The sequence below is a fragment of the Nomascus leucogenys genome, chromosome 25, assembly GCF_006542625.1.
Source record: "Nomascus leucogenys isolate Asia chromosome 25, Asia_NLE_v1, whole genome shotgun sequence".
Classification (NCBI taxonomy): Eukaryota; Metazoa; Chordata; class Mammalia; order Primates; family Hylobatidae; genus Nomascus; species Nomascus leucogenys.
Genome location: NC_044405.1, coordinates 21,712,648 through 21,729,134, shown reverse-complemented (window position 1 = coordinate 21,729,134; position 16,487 = coordinate 21,712,648). Strand labels below are relative to the sequence as shown.

At 47.3% G+C, this 16,487-nt stretch overlaps 1 protein-coding gene across 1 annotated transcript in view; it reads right to left on the bottom strand.

The window, feature by feature from the left end:
* CHAF1B (chromatin assembly factor 1 subunit B) overlaps positions 1-11,604 on the bottom strand; it is a 30,345-nt gene extending 18,741 nt beyond the window's left edge. The window contains exons 1-6 of the mRNA XM_003263908.2: positions 11,527-11,604; positions 10,710-10,912; positions 9,223-9,355; positions 5,014-5,131; positions 3,388-3,491; positions 542-638 (exon numbers count right to left, since the gene is read on the bottom strand). Coding sequence (XP_003263956.1) covers positions 542-638; positions 3,388-3,491; positions 5,014-5,131; positions 9,223-9,355; positions 10,710-10,835 — 578 coding nt within the window. The 5' untranslated portion in view covers positions 10,836-10,912; positions 11,527-11,604. The remainder of the gene's footprint in view (positions 1-541; positions 639-3,387; positions 3,492-5,013; positions 5,132-9,222; positions 9,356-10,709; positions 10,913-11,526) is intronic.
* Positions 11,605-16,487: the final 4,883 nt, after the last annotated feature.

The following is a 16,487-nucleotide window of genomic DNA, read 5'->3' as shown; positions in this document are numbered from 1 at the left end:
AAAAAAAATAGTAATAATAATAAAGATTTACTAAGTTCAGGGCTGGGCATGGTGGCTCATGCCTGTAATCTCAGCACATTGGCCGAGGCAGGCAGATCATCTGAGGTTAGGAGTTTGAGAACAGCCTGACCAACATGGTGAAACCCTGTCTCTACTAAAAATACAAAAATTAACCGGGCATGGTGGCATGTGCCTGTAATCCCAGCTACTAGGGAAGTTGAGACGGGAGAATCGCTTGAAACCAGGAGGCAGAGGTTGCAGTGAGCTGAGATTGTGAGATTGCGCCACAACACCTGCCTGGGTGACAGACTGAGACTCTGTCTAAAAATAAAAGATTTACTAAGTACAAACTTTGTGTAAGGCACTTGTCCTAATTAATTTCCAATTTCTGATTATGTTGTAAGAATGAGTATGAAAACAAGAACAAAAGAATCAAAGCTAGACTATGATAAATCTTGGTTAAGTTGCGATAAATACCTCTCTTCAGAAAATTCCAAGTAAATACAAAGAAATTCCAAGTAAATGCCAAAGCTGAATTTACCTGTCACAGCTCAGAGTAGCAACATATTGACCCAAAGGGTCCCAGGTTACTCCTTGGACATAACTTTTATGTTCATTAAAAATTGATATCTTTTGTCCTACAAAAAAAACACACACACGCACCAAAACAGCATTACCAAAACCTATTTGAGCCCAAATAGTATAAACTATGACTTAAATATTATTCCCTTTACCATGCATCACTCAGCAGGCAGTAAGTCAGAGTCTCTGTACTAAACCCTGTGTCAGTCTCTGGGGTCACAAAGATGACTTCATGCAGTCCCCACCCTCAGGGAGCTCACAGATCAGACAGACCCATCAACAGGCAAGCATCACACATGTGGACCGGGGGAGAGGAGCTGACAGCACAGGGCAGAGGGTCTGAGAAGATCTAAGTTCAGCTCCCCAGGTCAGGCAGGATGAAGAGGAGATGAAGGGTGGAAGAAGGTATTGTCAGGGAATCCCAGGGTTAAGACAGCTTAGCGAAGTGAATATGGAGCAGGGAGAGGTTGCTGAGAACTGCTAATGGGTACAGAGGAGGGCCAAGAACAGAAGATAAGGAGGAAAGGAGAAGTATTACAGAGACCTTGTGTGTAAGGAAAAGGCTGTGAGTATTCGAGCTGAGAAGTTGTCTGCATTTTAAAGGTGAAACAGGTTTAGGAGATGACAAAGAGGGTCGCTAGTTGGGAGGTGACTGAGTAGACCAGGAGAGAGATGAGGAGGGCCCAGAGAAGACAATGCGAACAGGGATGGAAAAGGGACCTCGGGGAAAATATTTAGCACACAGAGATCGCCTGCATAAAAAGACAAGGGAGTTATGAAGCCTTGGCCATTCCTTTTTTTTCTTTTTCTTTGAGACAGGGTGTGGTTCTGTTGCCCAGGCTAGAGTGCAGTGGCGCCGTCAGAGCTCACTGCAGCCTCAACTTCCCAGGCTCAAGAGACTCAGCAGCCCTAGTAGCTGGGACTATAGGCATGTACTACCACACCCAGCTAATTTTTGTATTTTTTTGGTAGAGAGAGGGTTTTGCCATGTTGCCCATGCTGGTCTTTAACTCCTAGGCTTGAGCAATCCTCCCAAAGTGCTGGGATTACAGGCGTGAGCCACTGTGCCTGACAAGCCATTCTTTTTTTTTTTTTTTTTGAAGTTTTTGGTGAGGTTCAGTAACAACCCATCACACTTATGATAAAACCTAAAATCCCGGCCAGGCGCAATGGCTCATGCCTATAATCCCAGCACTGTGGGAGGCTGATGCAGGCAGATCGCTTCAAGTCAGGAGTTTGAGACCAGCCTGGCCAACATGGGGAAACCCCGTCTCTACTAAAAATACAAAAATTAGCTGGAAGTGGTGGCGGGCACCTGTAATCCCAGCTACTTTGAGGGCTGAGGCAGAATTGTTGAACCCGGGAGGCAGAGGTTGCAGTGAGCCGAGATTGCACCACTGCCCTCCAGCCTGGGCGACTGAGGGAGACTCCATCTAAAAAAAAAAAAAAAAAAAAAAAAACACAAAACAAGACAGGATGGAGGATGGAGGATGGCTTGGCTGGACAGCATGGAACTAAAAAGAGCAAAAATTTTTATAGACTGGATGAGAACTGGGCTGACACGGTGCTGCGAGGGCAGCCAACAACTGCCCTACCCAGGTACTTGAGTTGTAGAATTGGCAGGAAGAGATTTGGGAGAAAACAAAGTTTGACTAAAGGATGGCGGGGGATAAAAATGATTAGGAGCTAGCCACTACTTGCTTTTGGCATTTCACAGCTATTTTTACACCACTATAACTTTTCACATGTCCACTGTCTCCCCAACTAGAGAACAGAATGTCCCTGGCTTTCCTTGATCTTCTAAAATGGAAACTTGATCCCACCTACCCCATCAACTAGCATGCAATGCCCTATAAATTATAAGTGACTTGTTAATCTTCCCGAGATCCTAACCTCCATAAAGGCAGGGCCCGGGCCTGTCATCTTATCTGCTGGCCCCACCATGTGGGATTTGCCTGGCCTCAGCATCAGTAACTTGCAGCACCACTGCTAAGCCTCTTGCCCTCTGACAATCCATGGCATATGGGACTAACCCCTATCCTGTTGAGCCAACCACCTAATTTAGTTCACTAAAACAATTTTTTGTGTTGCTTTTAAAGTTAAAGCAAGTAGGCCGGGTGTGGTGGCTCATGCCTCTAATCCCAGCACTTTGGGAGGCCGAGGCGGGTGGATCACCTGAGGTCAGGAGATTGAGACCAGACTGGCCAATGGTGAAACCCCGTCTCTGTTAATGATACAAAAATTAGCCAGGTGTGGTGGCAGACACCTGTAGTCCAGCTACTCGGGATGCTGAGGCAGGAGAATCGCTTGAACCCGGGAGGTGGAGATTTCAGTGAGCCAAAATTGTGACATTGCATTCCAACCTGGACAAGAGCAAAACTCCATCTCCAAAAAAATAAAAATAAAAGATAAAGTTAAAGCAAGTTAGGGCCAGGGGCGGTGGTTCATGCCTATAATCCCAGCACTTTGGGAGGCTGAGATGGGCGGATCACCTGAGGTTAGGAGTTTGAGACCAGCCTGGCCAACATGATGAAACTCCGTCTCTACTAAAAATACAAAAATTAACTGGGTGTGGGGGTGCATGCCTGTAGTCCCAGCTACTTGGGAGGCTGAGGCAGGAGGATTGCTTGAACCTAGGAGGCAGAGGTTGCAGTGAACCAAGATCGCACCACTGCACTCCAGCCTGGGCAGCAGAGCAAGATCCTGTCTCCAAAAAAAAAAAAAAGTTAAAGCAAGTTAGACTTTTAGGCTTTTATAGATGCTTAGAATATTTCTTCCTGCTAGTAACAAAAATATATCATTTACCTTTACTGACATCCCATATGATGGCTGTGTTATCCACAGAGGCAGAAGCCATTAAATTCCCATCAGTTGCCCAGCAAATATCATACACATCTTCTAAGTGGCCCCTAGAATCCAAAAACAAAGAGGAAAAATGCAATTACTCCCCAGGTATAGCAGCTTAGGACTGTAATCTCAGCACTTTGGGAGGCCAAGGTAGACAGACTGCCTGTGGTCAGGAGTTCAAGGCCAGCCTGGCTAACACGGTAAAACCCCATCTCTACTCAAAATACAAAAATCAGCCAGGTGCAATGGCTCACGCCTGTAATCCCAGCACTTTGGGAGGCCGAGGCAGGCAGATCACAAGGTCAGGAGACTGAGACCATCCTGGCCAACATGGTGAAACCACGTCTCTACTAAAATACAAAAAATTAGCCAGGCGTGGTGGTGCACACCTGCAGACCCAGCTACTCAAGAGGCTGAGGCAGGGGAATCGCTTGAACCTGGGAGGCGGAGATTGCAGTGAGCCAAGATCGCGCCACTACACTCCAGCCTGGTGACAGAGTGAGACTCCGTCTCAAAAAAAAAAAATTAGCCAAAAAAAAAAAAAAAAATAGCCAGGCGTGGTGGCGCACACCTGTAGTCCCTGCTACTTGGGGGCTGAGGCAGGAGAATCCCCTGAACCCAGGAGGCAGAGATTGCAGTGAGCCGAGACCATGCCACTGCACTCCAGCCTGTGCAACAGAGTGAGACTCCGTCTCAAAACAAAACAAAACAAAAAGCAATTATTAACTCAAAAAGGGACAAGTTATCAAAAATATAAGGGCAAGCTCCAGAACTAAGCATTAAAATGAGATTCCAAAATTTCCACTGGCACTATATTAGCTATAGCTGTGAAAAACTACTTTCAAGGACAGCTAGATCTGACCGGTCGTGGTGGCTCACGCCTGTAATCCCAGCACTTTGGGAGGCCGAGGTGGGCGGATCACCTGAGGTCGGGAGTTTGAGATCAGCCTGACCAACATGGAGAAACCCCCGTCTCTACTAAAAATACAAAAAAGTTAGCTGGGCATAGTGGTGCGTGCCTGTAATCCCAGCTACTCGGGAGGCTGAGGTAGGAGAATCGCTTGAACCCAGGAGGCAGAGGTTGTGGTGAGCCGAGATCATGCCATTGCACTCCAGCCTGGTCAACAAGAGCGAAACTCCATCTCAAAAAAAAAAAAAAGGGTAGTTGTATCTTTAAAATTGAATACTTTTTCTAAGAAAAATTTATAGCAGAAACTAAGAAAATCCATTTTAATTATGCTTTCATCCTTTTAAACTATTGTCTTAGGACTGTTTCACATAAATAAAACTTCTAAATTAGACCAGCCTGGGCAACATAGTGAGACCCTGTCTCCACAAAAAATTTAAAAATTAGCAGGGCACGGTAGCATGCGCCTGCAGTCCCAGCTATTTGGGAGGTGAGAGGATCACTTGAGCCTGGGAAGTGAAGGCTGCAGCGTACTGTGATCACAGTACAGCACTCCAGTCTGGGCGACAATGAGACCCTATCTCAAAAGAAAAGAAAAAAAAAAAAGTCAAAAGGTATATTCCGTTTAATGCACTCATCGTAAAGAGAGATCACTGCCATGGTCCCTCCCAAGTTACCGCAGAGTCTTCACAACTGTCCAGTTCTCCTTGTTCAGCTGGGCCTCGTCCTCATCCTGAAAAGCTATCTGCTCCGGTTCCTTGTTATCATTCACCTTCCACAACAGGATGACAGCATCTGTGGGGCGATTCAGTAACAGTGATCCACGCTTCACCCACACTCCTTCATGTCAGGATTTTTCTTTTCTTTTTTTTTTTTTTTTGAGACGGAGTCTCACCCTATCGCCCAGGCTGGAGTGCAGTGGCGCGATCTTGGCTCACTGCAACCTCTGCTTCCCGGGACCATCCTGGCTAACTGTCTCTACTAGAAATACAAAAAAATTAGCCGCACGTCAGGATTTTTAGGGTATTAAAACAACATTTATGCTGTTCTGTGGACACTATGGCCAGGATGATTTACTTCCAAGCATTTCAACAGGGAAAGTAGGCAAATTGCCTTCTGAGCTAAAACTCCAAAATCAAATTCATAATAGATCAGAGCTATACAAAATCACCTTAAACAGAAGGGTCCCCAGGCCAGCAAATGCCACTGCAAAATGACTGGCTATGTTAACAAATCTGAAGGCATAACCTATAAATAGCTGAATATAAAAACAAAACAGCAAAGAACCCCCAGTGCAAGGGTTGGCAAATGTTCCTAGCTGAGAAACCTTCAGCAAGTCACTTAGCATCTTGATGTCTCAGTTTCCTCACCTGTAAATGGGGATAATAGGCAGGGTGGGGTGGCTCACACCTGTAATGCCAGCACTTTGGGAGGCTGAGATGGAAGGGTTGTTTCAGCCCAGGAGCTCAAGACCAGCCTGGGCAAGAGAGCAAGACCTTGTCTCTACTAAAAAAATCAAAAAAATTAGCCAGGTGTGGCGGCACACACCTCTGGTCCCACTATGCAGGAGGCTGAGGTGGGAGGATCACTTGAGCCCAGGAGGTGGAGGCTGCAGTGAGTCCTGATCTTGCCACTGCACTCTAGCCTGAGTGACAGAGCAAGACCCTGTCTCAAAAATGGGGATAACAATGTATCTACCTCATAGGCTATTGTGAGGATTAAATTGGTCAATATGTATAACACACTTACAACACAATGGCTGGCAGATAGTAAGCCCCATGTAAGTGTCAGCTATTAATATCATTATAGATATCAGGTACTTTAGCCTGAGGTCACCCATTGTCTGAGTCCAATAACTCCCCACATTCTGACTCTACGATTACCACGTAACCTTCTGACCATCCCTTAGCTTCCCTTTTAGGAATGTGCACAGCAGGAGAGTGAATGAATGAGGTTGTGAGGACATACGCATTCCCATTCTTTTTTTTTCTTTTTTCTTTTTTTTTGAGACAGAGTTTCACTCTTACTGCCCAGGCTGGAGTGCAATGGTGCGATCTTGGCTCACCGCAACCTTCACCTCCCGGGTTCAGGCGATTCTCCTGCCTCAGCCTCCTGAATAGCTGGGACTACAGGCATGCACCACCACACCCTGCTAATTTTGTATTTTTAGTAGAGACGAGGTTTCTCCATGTTGGTCAGGCTGGCCTCTAACTCCTGACCTCAGGTGATCTGCCCACCTCAGCCTCCCAAAGTGCTGGGATTATAGGCATGAGCCACCCCACCCAGCCTGCATTCCCATGCTAAGTTAACCGGAATCCTAGTCGCACACATTAGTCTGGGAGCTTGGTTAAGATGCCATTGGCCCTGATGGATGAACACTCTCCACGTGCTGACAATAGCAGGTTTCTGGGCCTCCAAGGCCAAGGGACTTTGGAAAATGGGGGCTGCCACGTGCAACCTCAGGGCAGACAGCAGGTAGCCACCCCCAGGTGGAGCTCCTGCTCCCCATCTTTCCCTCTACAAATCAGCGTGCGCGCGCGCGTGCGCGCACACACACACACACACACCCCTTCATGCACTCTGGGCATCATGGCACTGAACTCAACCAGGTCTCTTTTCCTCCTTCTGCAAAAAAAAAACTTTAGATTTGTTTTATTTTGTAATAGTTTCTAGATTGTTTTAAAGTATGGTAAAAAGGTTTACTTTTTTATTTTTGAGACAGAGTCTCACTCTGTTGCCCAGGCTGGAGTGCAATGGCCCAATCTTGGCTCAGTGCAACCTCCACCTCCCAGGTTCCAGCAATTCTCCACCTCAGCCTCCCGAGTAGCTAGGATTATAGGAGTGCACCACCATGCCCAGCTAATTTTTGTATTTTTAGTAGAGACGAGGTCTCACTATATTGGCCAGGCTGGTCTCGAACTCCTGACCCCAAATGATCCACCTGCCTCGGTCTCCCAAAGTGCTGGGATTACAACATGTGTGAGCGACCACGCCCAGCCTGGTTTACTTTTTCCATATAGTTTTATCCCATTTAAGCACAGGCAGAAAGCAAGAATCAATCTATTCCCACCAAACAAGCAAGCACAAATCACAAGGCCATTCATTAATGACACTCCCAGTATGCTCCCTCCCCAGCACCCTCCAGCAGCCCGGCACTGCAGACACCAGGACTCCAAAGCAGCATCAGTCACAGCAGGGAATGGGAGAAAACACACGGATGTCAAACCAGAGGAGCTGCCAAGCTGGGTACCGATGCGGGATCTTATCCCAACAGGCACTGCTGGAGCGTTTCAGAGGCCACTATGGGTATTATAAGAAGTATGGGCCGGGCGCGGTGGCTCACGCTTGTAATCCCAGCACTTTGGGAGGCTGAGGCGGGCGGATCACGAGGTCAGGAGATAGAGACCACGGTGAAACCCCGTCTCTACTAAAAAATACAAAAAATTAGCCAGGCGTGGTGGCGGGCGCCTGTAGTCCCAGCTACTCGGAGAGGCTGAGGCAGGAGAATGGCGTGAACCCGGGAGGCGGAGCTTGCAGTGAGCCGAGATTGCGCCACTGCACTCCAGCCTGGGCGACAGAGCAAGACTCCGTCTCAAAAAAAAAAAAAAAAACAGAAGTATGTCACTGTGAAGAAAGGGAGCATCACAGGGGTTTCCACAGCATTGGCAGCTTATGTGCTTTTCAGCTACTGCTTTTCTTACAGGGAGATCAAACACGAGAAGCTACTCAGGGCCCACTGAAGAGGGGCCAGTGGGAGGGCACGCTGCACTTCTGAGCACGGCACCCCTCCATGAGGAACTTGGCCATTGCTGAATTCTTTCATATCCCACTTTAGAATTCATGCCCAAATAGCCCGGGCATGGTGGCTCACGCCTGTAATCCTAGCACTTTGGGAGGCCGAGGCAGGCAGATTGCCTGAGCTCAGGAGTTCAAGACCAGCCTGGCTGACACGGCGAAACCCCATCTCTACTAAAAATACAAAAATTAGCCGGGGGTAGTGGCGGGCGCCTGTAATCCCGGCTACTCGTGAGGCTGAGGCAGGAGAATCGCTTGAACCTGGGAGGCGGAGGTTGCAGTGAGCCAAGATTGTGCCACTGCACTCCAGCCTAGGTGACAGAGTGAGACTGTCTCAAAAAAAAAATAAACTCCCAAAGCCAATTAATTAATAACACAGTCCTAAAGCCAACTAATTAATTACACAGAGACACAGAACTGACTCATCACCACAGATGTTAAACTAACAATCAAACAAAACCAGAACAATTGCCTTGCTTAGGATGTGACAGAATGGTAAGTGCCTTTCCATCTTGTCTTGGAACAGCCTGGTGGGAGCTAGCGGGAAAGCAGCTGTTTTCAAACAGGTGTTCCTGGTTTCATCTTGCTGTCCTCCCTCCCCGACTCTACCACATTCCCTAGAACAGTATTTTACTGAACTACCTAAATGACAGATTGAGAGGGTCAGCCACAGCTGAACTAAAAAGCATATCCAGGCCAGGCGCAGTGGCTCACGCCTGTAATCCCAGCACTTTGGGAGGCCGAGGCAGGTGGATCACCTGAGGTCAGGAGTTCGAGATCAGCCTGACCAACATGATGAAACCCTGTCTCTACTAAAAACGCAAAAAAAAAAAAAAATTAGCCAGGCGTGGTGGCGGGCGCCTGTAATCCCAGCTACTCAGGAGGCTGAGGCAGGAGAATCGCTTGAACCCAGGAGGCGGAGGTTGCAGTGAGTCGAGATTGCACCACTGCACTCCAGCCTGGGGAACAAGAGCGAAACTCTATCTCAAAAAAAAAAAAAAGCATATCCAGCTCAAATCTCACTATCTGACACAAGACACACAGGTATCTATCTGGTTCCTGAAGAATCTCTGAAGGACAGCAATACTCACCATCTCCTCCCGATGCTAAAATTTCCCCAGTTGGAGAAAAACGCACAACATTGACGGCTTTGGTATGACGAGCAAGATTGGACAAAAATTCCACGATGGCTTTTCCATCTGGTCCCTTTTCTACCTTCCAGATCTGTCGATACCAACACATTCATTTGAAAAACATGGAATGGGCACATATTATACTGTCTGTATTAAAACAATACTATGGGCTGGGTGCGGTGGCTCACAACTGTAATCCCAGCAGTTTAGGAGGCCGAGATGGGTAAATCACTTGAGGCTGAGAGTTTGAGACCAGCCTGGAAACATAGTGACACCTAGTCTCTACAGAAAATTTAAAAAATTAGCCAAGTGTGATGGCACATGCATGTAGTTCCAGTTACCCGGGAGGCTGAAGAGGGAGGATCACTTGAGCCCCGGAGGTCAGGGCTGCACTGAGCCAAGATCAGGCCACTGCACTCCAGCCTGGGCGACAGAGTAAGACCCTGTCTCAAAAAAAAAAAAAAAAAAAAAAAAACACTATGCTTATTTTCAGAAAGAAAATTTAGTTTTTCTTTTGAAACATAAAATCAAAGAACTCCCTATCTAAAACATAAATGTCTACTGTCCCCCTCTGCCTTCTTTCTAGAGCAACTTGTTACCCTATAGGAACCAGGATCAGGATCCCAAAACAATGAACGTCCAGTTACAATAATCTAGGGAAAATGAATCAAATAAGAAAGCAGAGCCGGACACGGTGGCTCAGGCCTGTAATCTCAGCACTTTGGGAGGCCAAGGTGGGTGGATCACCTGAGGTCAGGAGTTTGAGACCAGCCTGGCCAACATGGTAAAACCCCGTCTCTACTAAAAATACAAAAATTAGCCAGGTATGGTGATGAGCAGCTGTGGTCCCAGTTACTTGGGAGGCTGAGGCAGAATAGCTTGAACCTGGGAGGCAGAGGTTGCAGTAAGTCGAGATTGCACCACTGCACTCCCGCCTGGGCAACAGAGCAAGACTCCGTCTCAAAAAAAAAAAAAAAAAAAAAAAGAAAGAAAGCAGCTCTCTTTTGCTTTCATTGTTCACCGCAGGCCCTGGAAATTTAGCATTCTGGGCTAGATGACAAAGTAGTTTGAGTTTATTGACATATGTTAATTCATTCATTCATTTACTTAAGAGAAGGGTCTGGCTCTGTCACCCAGGCTGGAGTGCAGTGGAGTGATCGTTGCTTGCTTCAAACTCCTAGGCTCAAGCGATTCTCTCACTTCAACTTCCCAAGTAGCTGCACCTACAGCTGCACACCGCCACGTCCCACTACTTTTTCATTTCTGGCTGTTGCCCAGGCTGGTGTCAAACTCCTGGACTCAAGTGATCCTCTCACCTCAGCCTCCCAAAGCACTGGGATTACAGGCGTGAGCCACCGCGCCCAGCCGACATTGGTTTTAAATAAAAGAATGAAAACTATTGCTTCAAGCAGTGTTCCCGGATGTCTATCTCTGCCCCAGTTTACCCTGACAGCAGTGTCCACGCCGGCAGACGCCAGTCTGTGGATCCTCCCAGCCGTCCCATGCTGGAAGTCCAGGCTGTACACGGGCTCCTTGTTGTGCCAGGCTATTTCACAAGTGATGACTTTCATCCTCCTGAGTCTCCAAGGGGCAAAACGTTTCTCGGGCACCGTTCTACTTCTTCAAGACAGAAGAAAGCTGCAAAATGCTGGTGATGGATTAAACAACAGTGTTAACAGCAGCAAAGGGTTATTGAGCGCTGAATAGGGGCCAGGAGCCATTTAAAATGCACACTGCATTGGGAAAGGATGTTAACGTTGCCATCTGACAATAACACCTTGCTAGCTCCACCTAAAATGCTTCGCTGGGTCCTGACATCCACAAGTTTATGATACGCCGCTACATCCAGAAAAGCACAACGAAACACCCAGGTAAAGGCTACCTAGGGGCCCTGGCCGTCTGCACTGCCTGTCCCCGCTTAGTAGGGGCTAGGGGCGCGCCCTGAGAGCCCGGGGAGGGGCCCGCCCCGGGAGGAGCCTCCCGGAAGAGGGGGCCAAACGGGGTAGGGGATCGGGGCGGCGAGGTGAGAGGAGAACCCCGCCTTTCCCAGGGACCGGGCGCTGGGCCTGGGAAGCTGAGACTGAGGCCGCCGGGAGGAGGCCGCGCGCGGCCGGGGGTGGACGGGGCCCCGCCGCCCCAACGCGCGCCGCTCCGGAGCTATCCCGGGGCCCAGGGGCCCGCCCTCGGCGAGGGCCTCTGGCCCCGGACAGACGCGACCAAAAGAGCCGCGGAGCTGCCCGGGCCAGCCCCGGGAAGCCGTACCTGCAGGGACCCGGACAGTCAGAGGCACCATCACCTCCCGCGCAGCGCGCGCCGCTTCCCGCGCGCCGCAGGCCCCGCCCCCCGCATGGGTGGGACCTCATGGATGCCCCGCCCCTCCAGCGCCCCTCAGGTCCCGCCCGACGTGGGCGGCACCCCAGGGAATCCCCGCCCACTCCTAGGAGCCAAGGCGAGTCCTGCTCTGGCCCTGGGGTCGGAATCCTGGCCGGAATTTGTGCCTGCCAGACCCACGACCGCAGGAAGAATGGATTCGTATTACTTATTATTATTATCCATTACTTATTCCTTGTTGATTCGTTCTTTTAGCAAACGTTTACAGAGCCTGGGCTGTGTGTTAGAGCGACCCTATGCTGGCGCTGGGCATTTGGAGGGCGAACACAACCGGTTCTCTTGCCCCTTCTGCAAACAAAAACTGAGATTTCTGGGTTTTCTACATTGGCTTCTAGAACATTTTGGAGAGTTCAAAGCTATGAAATTGTTCAGTACCTAGCGCAAGATTGCTTACATTTTATTATTATAGTAGATGCAGTTATAAACCCTTTTTAAGAACAGACTAACATTTTAAAGTGAGGCTGTAAATCAATCGGTAGGCAGAGATAGATACCGCAGACTTTTTGAAATAGGACATTTCCAAATGAGACCTAATTTATCTGTGGGCTTCGCAGAAGGCCAGGAAACAAATACCTCTGGATGCGCTGCTTTTACTGGATAAAAGAAACACACAGGTTTATCTGAGGAGCCAACTGCTCTAGGATTTTTGGAAAAAAAGAACAGACATGGATTCTTATATAAATACTGGCTGATGCTTTTAGCCAGCTTTATGAAAGGTACAGAAATTGCCTACAAATCCGTGTCTCATGTTGATAAGAATGGCCGTATGCTCCTTGAAGCCTGATTTCTACAGGAAGCTAGAATAACATAATCCGGATATGCAGTTTTTAGATTTTTCTCTCCAGGATTTACAGAGCTTGGACTGGAAATGACTATATACTTTAGATAATCTGGCTGTTCTCAAAGTACAGATTCTTGGCCCTACCCAGCCCCATGATTCCGAACATCCAGCAGAGGCCCGTGCTCCAGGGACTTGCATTTTCATAAACTCCCCGGTGAGTATGAACATCAGTCTGTTTTGGAAAGCTCGGGATTCTTCGTGTCTCTCAAACATCAAATTTCTCCAAATTTCTCATAAATGCTGTTCATTCACAAATGAATAATCTGCCCACCTCTTGAAGTGTCACGACTCTGAACTGTGGATTTAAAAGATAAAAACACATGTTTTAAGTACTAAAAGTACATGAAGGAGTTGGCTTTCTTGGCGAACATTTTAGAGATTGACTTCAGTGCCAACTTGAAGAGCCAACATGGGCAGGGGATGCGGCTCTAGAGAGAGGCCCTGGGCTGTCAAATATTTTCTCAAAAAAAAAAAAGTATTTGCTCAAAACCTCAAAGTTTGCACCACAAATGTTGGAATAAAGAATTCCTGCTGGGCGCGGTGGCTCACGCCTGTAATCCCAGCACTTTAGGAGGCCAAGGCAGGCGGATCACGAAGTCAGGAGATGGAGGCCATCCTGGCTTACATGGTGAAACCCCGTCTCTACTAAAAATACAAAAAATTAGCTGGACGTGGTGGCGGGCACCTGTAGTCCCAGCTACTCGGGAGGCTGAGGCAGGAGAACGGCGTGAATCCGGGAGGTGGGGCTTGCAGTGAGCCGAGATCGTGCCACTGCACTCCAGCCTGGGGGAGAGAGCGAGACTCTGTCTCAAAAAAAAGGAATTCCTATAACGCAATTCTAACTAGATTCCTCAACAACCACTGACGTTCAGCTTGGGCCCCAAGCATCCATTTTGAGCAGAACTGCCTCAATTTAAGGGGACCAATGTTATTTGGTTCCTGAGAACTTTTTAATAACGAAAATTGATATAAAGGGACTAACTCTTAACTCAGCTTCGAAAAAAACTTCTCAACGCATTTTAATTTGCATTTGTAAGTGTGAACATTCTAAAATCAAAATCTGAGCCGGGCATGGTGGCTCACATCTATAATCCCAACACTGTGGGAGGCCAAAGCAGGCAGATTGCTTGAGGCTAGGAGTTCCAGACCAGCCTGGCCAACATGGCAAAACCCCTTCTCCATAAAAACACAAAAACTATACAGAGTGTTAGTGTGTGCCTGTAATCCCAGCTACTCAGGATACTCGGAAGGCTGAGGCAAGAGAATCGCTTCAACCCGGGACTCGGAGGTTGCAGTGAGCTGAGATGGCACCACTGCACTCCAGCCTGGGCGACGGAGTGAGATTCTGTCTCAAAAAAAAAAAAAAAAAAAAAAAAAAAAAAAAAAAAAAAAAAAAAGCTTTGATAACAGAAATACAAAGTTCAGTACAGGGTTGGAAAAAAATGTTGAGAAAATATCAGAATAAGAAAACTAGGAGAAGCCAGGCGTAGTGGCTCACGCCTGTAATCGCAGCACTCTGGGAGGCTGAAGCGGGCGGATCACTTGAGGTCAGGAATTTGAGACCAGCCTGGCCAACATGGTGAAACCCCATCTCTACTAAAAATAGAAAAAATAGGTCAGGTGCGGTGGCAGGCACCTGTAATCCCAGCTACTCAGGAGGGAGGCCAGAGAATCATTTCAACCTGGGAGGCGGAGATTGCAGTGAGCCGAGATTGCGCCATTGCACTCCAGCCTGGGCGACAAGAGCAGAACTCCATCTCAAAAAAAATAAAATAAATAATAATAATAATAATAATAATAATAATAATAGCCAGGCATGGTGGCGCCTGTAATCTCAGCTACTCAGAGGCTGAGGCACTAGAATCACTTGAACCCAGAAGGCGGAGGTTGCAGTGAGCCATGATCATGCCACTGCATTCCAGTCTGGGCGATAGAAACAGACTCAGTCTGAGAAAAAAAAAAAAAGAAAAATAGGAGAAATGACAGAAATCAATACAGGAGATTGAGAACAACAGGACCTCTGGCACACTACTGGTGGAAGTGTAAACTGATGTAAATACTTTAGAAAACTGTTTAGCAGTGTCTAATAAATTTAATGATATGCCTACCCCATGACTCAACAATTCCACTCCTTGGCATATATATCAGGAAAACAAAAGCAAACTCATACAAGAATCATTATTCCTAATAGCCCCAAACTGGAAAGACACCAAATGTCCACCCACAGGAGAAAAGGCAATCAGACTGTGCCATATTCATACCACGGTATTCTACTCAGTAATCCAAAAGAAATACTGACTGTGATAGCTAATTTTATGCGTCAGTTTGCCTGGGCTAAGACATACCCGATAGATGGTCAACATTATTTCTGACTATGAGGGTGCTTCTGGAAGACTTTAGCATTTGAATCAGTAGAATGAGTACAGAAGATCCTCCCTCACCAACCTGGGCAGTATCAGGGGCATCATCCAACCTGTTGAGTCTGAAAAGAACAAAAAGTACAGGAAGGGCAAATTCTGTCTCTTCTTGAGTTGGGACATCCTCTTCCACCCTCAGACATCAGAGCTCCTGGTTCTTAGGCCTTTCGACTCCAGGACTTAGGCCATTGGTGTCCCTGGTTCTCAGGGCTTTGGAGTGGGACTAAGATATACCACTAGCTTTCTTGGGTCTCCATCTTGCAGACAGCAGATCATCGGACTTCTCAGCCTCCATAACCACTTAAGCCACTCCTCCTGATCAATCTCTTGCATCTATCATATTGGGCTCTGTTTTTCTGGAGAACTCTATACTGACTGACACAGGCAGCAACATGGATGTGTGTGATGCACACAAGAAGGAGTTATTATTTCAAGTGATTGGCAAACACAGAAATTTTATACTACCCCAAAGAAAGCTTACCTTCAGTCATATTATGGCTAGAAAATATTGGTATTGTTACATATATGCATACCTATGTATTTATGTATACATTGGGAAGAGCAAATACTTAATGTGGTTAGGAACCCAGATTTTCAGCAGAAGAGACTATATTTATAGTCTCTTTTAGTTCAGTCCACTAAAAAGGCCTAGAAATGCCCAAACTAGATCAGGCACAGTGGCTTATGCCTGTAATACCAACACTTTGGGAGGCTGAAGCAGGAGGATCACTTGAGCCCAGGAGTTCAAGACCAGTGTGGGCAACGTAGCAAAACTCTGTATCTAGAAAAAAAAAAATCAGCCAGGCATGGTGGCATGCACCTATAGTCCCAGTTACTTGGGAGGCTGAGGAAGGTGAAGCACTTGAGCCCAGGAGTTTTAGGCTGTAATGAGCTATGACTATGCCATTGTACTCCAGCCTGGGCAACAGAGCAAGACCTATCTCAAAAAAAAAAAAAAGGAAGAAAAAGAAATGGCCTAACTAGAAACAATGACTCTATCTGTGCCTAGATTATGATCTTCAAATAGCATTTCCCAAAATGAAGCAGAGCTTTTGGAGAAATGGCTGTCACCAAGTCTAGACCAGGAAATTTATTAGATGAATTGAAACACCTTACATCTGAAATACCCTGGAGTATACAGAGTACAGAAAAACAAACAAAAAAAAACAAAAACCATAAATTAGGGCTCATTCCTGTAATCCCCGCACTTTAGGAGATTAAGAGGTGGGAGAGTGCATTGCTTGAGCCCAGGAATTTGAGACCAGCCTGGGCAACAAGTCAAAAATCTATCTCCACAAAAAATACGAAAATTAGCTGGGCATAGTGGTGTGTGCCTGTGGTCCTGGCTACTCAGGAGGCTGAGGTGGGAGGATCACCTGAGCCCGGGAGGTTGCGGCTGTAGTGAGCCGTGATCGCGCCACTGCTACTCCAGCCTGGGTGACAAAGCAAGAGCCTGTCTCAAAAAATACATATTTTTTTAAGGCCAGAAGCAGTGGTTTACGCCTGTAATCCCAACACTTTGGGAGGCCAAGGTGAGCAGATCCCTTGAGCCCAGAAGTTCTTGAGACCAGCCT